The sequence below is a fragment of the Stegastes partitus genome, unplaced genomic scaffold (assembly GCF_000690725.1).
Source record: "Stegastes partitus isolate 25-593 unplaced genomic scaffold, Stegastes_partitus-1.0.2 Scaffold500, whole genome shotgun sequence".
Lineage (NCBI taxonomy): Eukaryota > Metazoa > Chordata > Actinopteri > Pomacentridae > Stegastes > Stegastes partitus.
In genome coordinates, this window is record NW_007578231.1 from 412,114 (window position 1) to 422,901 (window position 10,788).

At 44.9% G+C, this 10,788-nt stretch overlaps 2 protein-coding genes across 4 annotated transcripts; both read right to left on the reverse strand.

Annotated features, from left to right (window-relative positions):
* Nucleotides 1-644: 644 nt before the first annotated feature.
* On the reverse strand, nucleotides 645-3,780 carry sh2d1aa (SH2 domain containing 1A duplicate a). The gene is made up of 3 exons (XM_008287439.1): nucleotides 3,303-3,780; nucleotides 2,916-2,979; nucleotides 645-1,224 (listed from the first exon to the last, which is right to left on the reverse strand). Exons 1-3 carry the CDS (start codon nucleotides 3,437-3,439, stop codon nucleotides 955-957), a joined length of 471 nt encoding a protein of 156 aa, XP_008285661.1. The 5' UTR covers nucleotides 3,440-3,780; the 3' UTR covers nucleotides 645-954.
* Nucleotides 3,781-6,308: 2,528 nt separating this feature from the next.
* Nucleotides 6,309-9,895, reverse strand: agtr2 (angiotensin II receptor, type 2). 3 transcript variants are annotated; one of them, XR_520402.1, is made up of 3 exons: nucleotides 9,718-9,895; nucleotides 7,099-9,184; nucleotides 6,309-6,861 (listed from the first exon to the last, which is right to left on the reverse strand). XR_520402.1 is itself a non-coding variant. In XM_008287441.1 (2 exons), the coding sequence occupies exon 2, from the start codon at nucleotides 9,133-9,135 to the stop codon at nucleotides 7,858-7,860; it is 1,278 nt and encodes a 425-aa protein (XP_008285663.1). In that variant the 5' UTR covers nucleotides 9,136-9,184; nucleotides 9,718-9,895; the 3' UTR covers nucleotides 6,309-7,857. The 3 variants fall into 3 exon arrangements, 1 of the variants encoding a protein (XP_008285663.1); XR_520403.1 differs by having other exon boundaries at nucleotides 6,309-6,681; nucleotides 6,920-9,184; XM_008287441.1 differs by having other exon boundaries at nucleotides 6,309-9,184.
* Nucleotides 9,896-10,788: the final 893 nt, after the last annotated feature.

Sequence of the window (10,788 nt, forward strand, 5' to 3'; positions counted from 1 at the left end):
TTTTTTTTTTTTTTTTTTTTAAATCTAGCTACCACTAATCCACCTCCCCGTCCGTCTGCCTTTCCCCCACACTCGCCTCCCTCCCGCCGTCACTCCGCCATCTGCCCACCATTAATTGTTTGTGTTTCTCTCCTGGGCTGCCGATGACAGAGACACACAATGCATATGTTCTGACTGCGAGCAGGTGATATACATTCCCGACTAGCACTCCGCCGATCGGCTGCGATGCACCTTCCCTTTTCTAAACCATATGCCGCGCGAGATACTGTCCAACCTCGTCTCCGCCGTGAAAAGATGGAGGGTCCGGTTGCTAGGAGACCGCTGCACTGAAGAATTGTCTGAGCTGAATGGATGCTCTCGCTGCCTCTCTCTCTCCTTTTTCCTTCTCTTTCTGTGTCTCTCTTTCAATTTTTTTTGTCACGAGGCGCCAGTTATGTCAATCAGATGAATGACGCAGCCCTCCTTCTCCCCCCCCATCACCCCTTCTCTCCCGCCCAACAGTCAGTATTCTCTCCACGGAAATCAGCGCTTCAATATGTCAAATTGAATTTTTTTTCTTCTCCCCCCCACCACCCTCCACTCCACATTATATATGTCAGACGGATGTGTGCGGGGTTGTGCATGCGTGACCTTATTTGAAAGAGTTCATTTCAAGCAATATCATTTATTTTTTTCTCGGCCAATCACACAACTCTTATTGCATTAAGAGAACACAGCACAATATTCGTTGTCAACTTACGTATGCAGTAATAGATATAAATGTGGAATATTTCACACATCACATCCCTGAAAGTTATGGGGCCAGAGATGAAGAAGAAGAAGACACTGGAAGGAGATCTGAGTCACATTTCACAAACAAGGAAAAAACTGACATTTGTGTCACACACAGCATGAAAGGAAGTACGCAACAAAGATGGTGTTGTTCTTTCTAATTAGGCCAGTTAGGGTATGCCCCTAACCAAAAGCTTGCCGCACCTCCTTCTTGTTCCTGTTTTTCTGTCCCTGAGCACCATGCGGCGTCTGCTGGAGGTGGAAAGCGTTGGGGCTGCTGTGTGTCGGCGACAGGCTACCGCTGGGCGTCTGGGCCTCGGTGTATGTTTGTGCCCGTCTCTGAGCGGTGACAGGGTAGAGCAGAGGCATGGCGATTCCTTGCTCGGGCTTCTGGAAAGCCGCTATCAAGTTCTTGATCTTCCGGAAATATCGTTTCTGCACACCAGGAGTGGTCTGAAACACAAGAGAGAGGTGGTGGTGGTGGTGGAGGGAAGGGAAGGGAAGAAAAAAAAGAAAAATGAAAGAGTGAAGAGGAGAATTCAGAGCGCCTCCGTCTCCCATCTCCACATCAAACCCCACGGGGGAAATGAAGAGGACGGGACAGGGCCGTCTTGAAATGAGCTCTCACAGATTCACCTTAAAGATATCAGATACGCTGAAAGTGGAAGCAGAAAATGCAAGTGTGCTGTGCAAAAAAAAGGGCAGACTGGGATTTATATGTATGTGCTCCACTCATCCACACTGTTTTAAAGACAATAAAAGGAGATATTAATACAAAAAATTTAAATAAAAAAAACATGATGCAGGAGAAATTAAAGTTTAAAAAAGGAGGAAAATATACTAATGACAGACTCGAGGGGGTTTAAAAGCTAAATTTGGAAAACTCAGGACGCAGCTACCTCTAAAAACATCGGCTCCCTTGGGTGTTTTTATATTTTGTTAGTCAATAAAAAGCGATATTCGAGGAATTTATGCGTGACATCTAAGAGGCTTGAAGTGTCCCATTATCTCAACAGCTTTACTTGTGACAGAAGAAAGCTGCAAAAACACAAAGATCACTTTAAGAAATGATCTGCGGGGTTAAGTAAAAATAAAATAATTTGTTTTTTAAACCCATCTTCTGGGTTTCATTTGGGCTTTCAGGCTCTCTTCTTCTTTTTTATCCAAGGCTCTTTCAGGGAGCTTTTGCAGTATTTCTAATTGATAACACACACACACACATCAATTTCCCACTTGTTTGTTTGCCCACAGCTGCCACTTTAATATCTCTAAACCATTGCACTTTTGTTTTTTTGAAAACTACTGTAATTTTGTCAAGTAAGGCCTTTAAAAACGCATTATGTGTTTTCATTCGGCGCCATCAATCATGCCGTAAGAAATGGTGGGAAATTGTGTTCTTTGAATGCATTTTAAAATCATTTAATCAAGAGAGCGCTTCCCACAGCGCAGCACTTTGGATGCTCCTGTCTCCGGCCACAAGTGGTACCTCTGTTCCCCGAGAATATTTCATTAAAGTGATTGATATTGCACATGAATAATGTAAACTGTTATGGAGCTTGTAGTGAAATTCTTGTAATTCAAACCTTCTCTCTCTCCTCTACCCCCCCCCATCTGTTCACGTCTTGATGCTGTCAGGGAGAATGAGCGAGGGTAAAATGTCGTTACAACGGCATCTAGCTTAGTCGTCAGAGAGAGAGACATAGCCTTCAGATGTCTCTATACATTCCCCATCTCTGGGTGCACGCCAGCCCTCAGTGCTCAATTACATATCCCATCAGAAATGCTGTCAAATGCAATTCTATGTTTCTTCATCTCTGGAGTATATGCTGATGCTGTCTTTAAATTTGAGGTGGAGGTGGTGGGGGATTCTCGCAGGGTGTTTTTTTGCTAAAAGAAATGTACCCGTTTCTCGGCGCTGTCACTCCTCGAAAAAAAACAAAACAAAAAGAAAAAAAAGAAGAAGAACTGAAACATGTTTGCCTCAGATTCACAGCTTGTTGAATTACGCCGGCACCACAACAACTTCTAAACCAACAAACAGCGACTAAAGCGAGGCAGATGTGCACCTGCTTCTGTAAAGCTTTTTCTTTATGGGGGGTGTGAAAAGAGAAAAAAAAGGCAAGAAGTCAGATAAGATGTCTCACCTCTGCAGCCCACGAGCCCGTGTCGTCCTTGTGGATTCTGTACGTGTAGACGTATCCATTGCAGCTGCACACAAACACACACAGTAACACCTTTGACCTCAAGTTCATCTTTCAGTTTAATGACATTTACCGCTCTGCTGCTGCTGCTGCAGCTGCAGGACTCTTCATTTCACACTCGATGATAATAGACCTCACTGTCTTTTTTAGGTTTCACTCTGCCTTTTGTGTTTCTTAAATGTGACGGGATCAATAAATCCCTATTGCAGCACAAAATAGGATTACGCAAGTGTCGGTGTGACGATGAGGCCTCACATATATATATGTATAAAAAGAAAGAAAAAGGAGAACAAAAGCAGATTCTGTTGCACAATTTCTGTTCATACTCACAGCACACACAGGCAGAAGACTCCCGGCACTGAGTCACTGTTGCGGACGAGGTAGCACCCATCTCGGCCGTCCTGGGCCAGCCGCCGCTCGCCTTCTTCTTTACCGATGGGTCCGTGGTACACAACCAGGTTCTCCATCACAGCTTCTCTCCAGGTGTGCTTTTTTTCCTCCTCTTCCCAAGTGCCAACTCTCCTCCTTGTCTTTCTCACCTTCAACTTTTTTTACTCTTTGTCTTCCCCGTCTCTTCTCCAGACTCAGGTAAGGCAGCTGTCCGGCGTTCTCATTCGATTACTTGCTTCAAATTCTCTGCTCAGGGAGGCTGAGCTTTTTTGCCAAGAGAGCTCTCAGATTTCTCCACTTTTCTCGCCCAGACTCTTACAGCAGCCGCTCTCTAACCTCCAACCTGTACGACTTGATGCTCGGAGCTCGTCTTTGTTCTCTGTACGACACACACACACACCGACACACCGACACACACACTCACGTAAAATGTGGTGTTCGTGCATCTCTCAGGAAATGATTGTATTTTTCGACAGGAAATAACTTCAAAGATGCTAACTGAATATTTCCACAACAATAGAAAGCACAAGAGGGGGATACTTAAAAAAAAAAGCAATTTCACAGTTTTCACACAGGAAAATATATATTTTGCTTATTGTGTGACTTTCACTGTTTCCAACATGGCTTTGTTTTCTCATTAACACCAGCGTGCCTACGCTGTAAATATTTCCACCACAGCTTTCATGAATAATGAGTTAAGATTCAGCGTTGGTAGACGTCTTCTGATCCTTTAAGTTGATAAAAAGGGCCCTGATGCTAATGGAAAAATGAACCATCACCGTGCATTTTAAAGTAAAAGTACAGAAATATTATCAATAAAATGTAATCAAGATCATTACTGGTGCATTTTGACTGGAGCTAGTTTTACATAAAATTACATTTCATGTCATAAAAATAGTTTACAATCATCTTTTTGAAACTTTCTGGTAAAAAAAACATTTGATCATCTTAACCTGAGTTTGCATGTGTTTACACTGCAGCTCAGAAATAAATGCAGCGGAGGAAAAGGTGTGTTCTGTTTCACTGAGGGGTAATGGAGTGGAAATATCATGTTCCTCAAAATTACACTTACAATAAGTACAGCACTGGAGTTCACACGCTTGGTTCAGGAACTGGCAATTGGGTTCAACCGAGGGCCACTTTTTCAGCACAGAAGGGCCAACAAAGACGTACAGGCTGCGGTTTGTGTTTTATTTCACGCTTGTTTGCTTTAGCCTCGTTACTTCCTATAATTATTTACTTCATTGCATTTTATTTGAAGATTTTAAACACCAGCTCCGATCAGATCAGACGTATTTATTGGGGTGTATAGTTACCAGCAATATGAGACATTATGTTAACATTGTGACGCACGCCTTCAAAACAGAAATACCGTCACGAGGCCTGACAGTTTGGATGAAAGGCCAGATTTGGGGGCCTCTGGTTGCCTCCCGCTTTCCCCGATCTTTCTTATTTTCCTCCTTAAACTTAAAACACCAAAAAGGAAAACAGCGACTGACTAATCTGCACCCAGATCTTCAATTAAATCAAACTGATTTGCGAGAGAGGAAGACGTTTTACCGCAGACAAGCAAAATGTTTATCACCTGCTGTTTACTGTACACCTCTCAGAATACATTTCCTCATCACACACTTCGCAGCCACATGTCACCGGACTGTCTTCTGCTAAACATGTGTCAAGGACGCTCGCACCTGCTCCGCCAAACAGCGAGGAATCAGCTAATGAAGCTGTGGGCATACTGTACACATTCTGCGGAGCTACAAGGAAATCATCCTGCAATCTGTCCTGTCAGTCGGAAAGTTCTGCTGTGTCAAATTAAGGATCTGGTGATTAAAATATTCAGTGTTTGCTGCATGACATGCCGCATGCTTTTTCTTTTTTTTTTAACGAGCTGATAGCACAGCATCTGGTATTTTAGGCTCATCTGTCATGTCAAGATGTGTATTATTCCTGGTTTCGGTGCTGCTCACGACCAACCCTTCACAAAAGACCCTTCAGTGAGGTTAACCATGTGATTCTGGCTTTCAGATATTTTTCTCCGAGCTGGTGAATCTGCTTTTTTTTTTTTTTTTTTTTTAATGCAGGCGTTTGTTGAGGATGTCTGTTTTTATATATTCAGAACTGTAGCCGACATGAGTCATCAGTCTGTGTCAGAGCCATTTTTCCCTCGGCTCAGAAAGATCATGAGCGGTGGGACTTTGGGCCTCTGTCTGGGTAAAGCATGCCAGTGGCAGTCTAATTCGTTGCATGTGCAGAATTTTAGCGCCATCCAGTGGCACAATAATAAAAAAATGTTTAAACAAACTTACAAGGCTTGATCGACTGCAGGAACATCAAGCAGGGAAGTTGTTTTTTTTGGTGCCATATCAATCTGTAAAAAGCTATCTTTTTAGAAAATAGATGAGAAACAGCAGCACTTAACCACGGAGCAAAAGCTTTTCTGGGTTATAACAATCCTCGGACGGTGTGGAACAAAAAAAAATGTACAGAATCGGCTCTCAGCTCACAGAGAGACAACCCAGGGTCAATGCAGAATGCAGCGGATCCATACTGGACACAAATAGCAGCGAGAGATACATCATTGATTAGCTGGCGGCTCCCTCCACCAACACAAGTGGCTGGACTGGAATGCATCATAAGGACATTAATATGAGATTATGATATGATATCTGGCCTTGATATGTAGAGAAACCAATGCGAGGCATGCTGGGAGGAGCAGAAAATCGGGGGAGACTGGATGTCCATCTGCCGGGCTGACAGTAATCTCGGCGCTCTCATTCCCAGGTGGGGGAAGCTCTCAGTCACAGCTGTTAGGCTGTAAGATTGGGAAAAGGGAACATTAAAAATTGCAAATGGATCTGGTTTCACAAAGTAAGTGTATGTGTGGAACTGGACTAAAATTAGCCACGCTAGCTCCCGTTTCAGTCGAGGAAGAAGATACGAAGAGAGTTTGTAGGGAAATCTTTCTTCATATTATTTATTAATCACTTAAAACTGACTTTACAGAATAACAAGATAAAAATATTACAAGATGATTACACGTATAATAGCTCGGTCCCACCCAAAAAAAGAACAGTAAAATTAGCATGTGGCTAGCTAATATTTGTCCTCACAGCTGTAGCTTATTTATCTTTTAGCCAAAATGTAGTGACCACAAATTCAGTTGAGATGAAGTTAGTTGTCTGACATTTGATTTATAGTATAAAATATTGTCATGTAATGCAAATTGACACAGAATACACATGTAGCCTAACATTTGCAAAACTACCAAACAGAGATTAAAAAGCAAACTGACATTAGCTGGTGAGATAGCCACGGCCTAAAGCTAAATTTACAACCAAGTACCTTTAATTCAGGAAGTCTGCTTTGATTATCCAACACATTTTAGCAAGTTGGCCTGTAATTTTGTATTAATTGAGCATTTTTAATCAACGTGACTAGGAGGAAGAAACAATAACGTGACAGAGCAAGCTAAAATGTTTTGCTAGCTTATCTTAGCCTCACTCTAGATTCCCCTAAAGGCCTTAGCTGACATTAGCTGGTGAGCTAGTCACAGCCTAAAGCTGAATTTACAACCAATTACCTTTAATTCAGGAAGTCTGCTTTGATTATCCAACATATTTTAGCAAGTTGGCCTGTAAATTTGTATTAATGGAGCATTTTAATCAACTCGACAAGAAGGAAGAAACAATAATGTGACAGAGCAAGCGAAAATATTTTGCTAGCTTATCTTAGCCTCGCTCTAGAGTCCCCTAAAGGCATTTTCTTGTTCACAGTAACTGGTAAGAGTTCTTAAAAATCATTTATTTGTTTATTTTTGCCTCTCTGGGGGCGCAGAAACGAGTTGTGAATAAAACATTGAAGTATCGACGCCTTCCGAGTCAATGTTAGAAAACTTGTTAGGAAACTGTTGCTTGCTTTACACATGCAGCCGAGCAACATTATCATTCGGACTCGTATTCACCTGGTGAGTAAAAGTGTAGCATTCACTCCTTCTAAGCTTCCTTTATAGCGCTATATTTGGTTATTTAGCAACTAAACGCTTCACTACCTCCACTCGCTACTTGCCTACTGTGTCTGTCATCTGTTTTCCTGCTGAGAAGATGTGTACAGTGAGTTTTTAGAGTTTTGTCACTCAGATGAGCTGCCTGCTGTGGCCAAAAGAAGAAGAAGAAGAAAAAGAACAGACTGTGAATAACATAACATCTGCTTAACTGCTTTAAGATTATCCAAATCAAGTGTGTTAAATAATCTGTCTCTAAAAAAAAAAGAAAAAGCATTACATTTATCTGTTTGTTAGATTCTTTAAACCCCTCTTTAAATCTCCTTTTTCTCTTTTCTGTAGTTACTCTTCCTGTCTTTGTAAGGCAGAGTTGAGCTCTGCAGGAATCTGACTCAGTCAATTATAGTAGCAGCTCCATCTAACACATGCGTGCTTATTGGAGTTCAGCAGTCATTTGACGTCCATTCTTCGGGGAGGTGTCGGGGGGCCTTGCTAAGCGGGACCGGAGGGCTCCACAATCGCCAGGTCTTTGAGGTCGCTAAGTTTCCGAGAGAAGGAGCTCAGCCTGGTGCTGAAGGAGCCTCTCTTCTGGCTGTGTTCCTCCCCACGGGCCTTCAAACAAGCACTCAGGCCTTTGCAGAGGCCCCTGAGTCGGCCCCGGAAATGATTCCCGATGAAGCAGTAGAGCACGGGGTTGATGGCCGAGTTGGAGAAGCCCAAGCACAGGGTGAGAGGGGTGAGGTTCTGGATGGTCCAGGTTGCCCAGCAGCTATCCAGCCAGCCCTCGCTCATCAGCACGTCTATGAAGGTCACGCAGTGAAAGGGGAACCAGCAGAGGAAGAACGCAAGGACCACGGCGGCCACTGTCCACAGCACCCTCTCCAGCCCCCTGCCCCCCAGGGGTCTGCCCCCGCTGTGGCTGGGAGTCACGCTGGGGGTCGGGGGTCTCTCTGGTCTACTATGACCCTCCTGGGACTCCAGTGATTTAAAAGAGGGCATGCTGTGGACGGGGTGGGATGGTTTCTGCATTCTTGCCAAACCTGTGTCAGCTAACAAATGTCTACCAATCGCACAGTAGCAACAAGAGATGACCAGCAGCGGCAGCACGAACGCCACGACGATCTTCATCCAGGTCAGCGTCCTGTACCAGGTGTTGTCGGGGTAAAAAATCACACAGGCCTCCACTCCAAGCCCCTCAATGTAGTAAGTGTCTCTCAGGGTCAAGGTAGGGGCCGAGCAGGCACATGCCAGAACCCACACCAGGATGCACGTGAGCCGGGCACGTCTGGGGTATCGAGCACTCTGGGAGCGGAGCGGATAGACGATGGCCAGGTAGCGGTCCATGCTCATGCACGTGATGAAGAAGATGGAGGCGTAGAGGTTCAGGTTGTGGAGAGTTCCGCAGATTTTGCACGCCACCTGACCAAAGGGCCAGCTGTAGCCCCGGGAGTAGTAGACGGCCCACAGCGGCAGAGACAGCAGGCACAGCAGGTCGGACACGCACAGGTTCAGCATGAAGGTGTTAGCTACGGTCCTCCTTGAGGCGCTGGCGTGGGCCAACACGCCCACCGCCAAGGCGTTGCCGAGGATTCCCAGCACGCAGATAACGCTGTAGATGGAGGGGATCACCGTGGTCATCGGTACAGGAGGCCAGTCTGTGCAGGGGGCGGCAGTGGCGTTCGAGTATTCTGTGGTGTTGGCAAAAACCTCCGTGGATGAATAAGGGGAAGAGGTGGTGTTGAAAACGGAGAGGTCATCTGGGACCGCCATAATGGAACTTGCGTCACACGATTCCCTCCTTTGAGTTATCCAAGGTCAGCTGGAAACAAAACAAATCAGGAGGGCATTTAAAATTCAGCTGCCTTTTATGGACGAAGTTTCCCCCGCCTGGTAATCTTTAGCTGGCTCGAGTGTTTATTAGCCGTCCTACTTGATAACTAATCACAGCAGAAATGCATTACACCACGCTGAAGTGGAGCTGTAATGAAATACATAGGAAGGGCTTGTAATCATCTCGCCGCTTATTGGATTCCTCAGAAACAGCAGTACGGTGTTAAAAAGTGAACGTTTTAACATTCCTGATTTAGATGAAAAAAAAAGTGTCGACTTAATTTTCATGGTTTTACAGGAATCATACAGAAACTGATCCTGAGGAAGACAAACAGCAGGAATGAGTCCAGCTTAAAGAAATCAGTCGGTCATGTTTGGAAAATCATCAACTAACATTTTACTATCAAAGTAAATAGTAATTAAGCTAAAACAGCTGGATTAGAGCTGCAACAAGACACCACCCTCACTCTAGCTCTTCAATCAAACAAGCCTTTTTTAATCAGTGGATAGGATTCATGTTACCTGATGTGTTGAGTGTCCAGTCCAGAGAGTCAAGCAGTTTTCACTGCTTCTTTTGGCTAAAGTCCATGTCTTGACAATTGCTCCTCGACCTCTCTAAGAGCAATCTGAACAGCTGAGTACCCGCAACCATATCACGCTTCCGTCCGTCTGTGTGTGCGGAGAAAACAGACCGGAGGCTCTGAGAAACCAGATGAGGTTGGGGGGTCTTATAGCCCCCAAGAGCCTCCTTTACGATTGCACAACAGGGAAGTTGCTGCGCGTCACACCTTCATCATGACCGAGGGGCTGGACTGTACCTGGACACCAGCCAGCGTTCAAAGAGAGGGAGAGAGAGGGAGAAACTTTTTTTTGTTTTTCATTGTATCCCTCCTTTTTTTTTTTTTTCTTCCTCCCTCCTAGAGCCTCTACCCAGAAAAGGCCAAAATTGCGAAAATCAAATCAAGATGTGCGTTAAGAGTAACAGTGGAGTCTCCAGCGACTGCAGACACACAACCACGTGTCATACTCGACTGTAATAAATCCCACGCCGGTGTGTTTGAGGTGTCAAACCTAAAGCCCGAACTGTCCCAACCGGAGGCCTCTGACCCCGAGGACGGAGGCTGTGTGTTAATTAGCGGAGTCTCGCACTTTGTGTCATATTCGTTCTGCCAGCGGTCAAGATAAGCCATGGGAAATATTTACTCTGTCTCAGCGGAAGTCAAGCCAGCCACTGGGGCAGAGGAGAAGGGAGTGAGGAGGGTGAGGAGGAGGAGGGGAGACAGAGGCACAGTATGGAAGATGAATGAGGAGGAGGACGAGCAGAAACTGCAGGGAGTGAACGAGAAGATGAGAAGGAAGGAAAAAAAAAAAAAAGGAGGAGGGGGAGAGAGAGAGGAAGAGGAGAGAAAGCGGAGATTCCCTCCAGTGGTTTTTCATTAAAGCCTCTGGTGAAAGTTAATGAGGGATGCGTGCAAAAAGCTCAGAGACTGATTACATCACAGCTCCTTTGATCAACAGCGCGAGCGTTCATCGCTCCCTCCCGCCGCCAGCGTGCGAGCAGCAAGCACGCCGTCGCACGAGCGTGCACCTCGG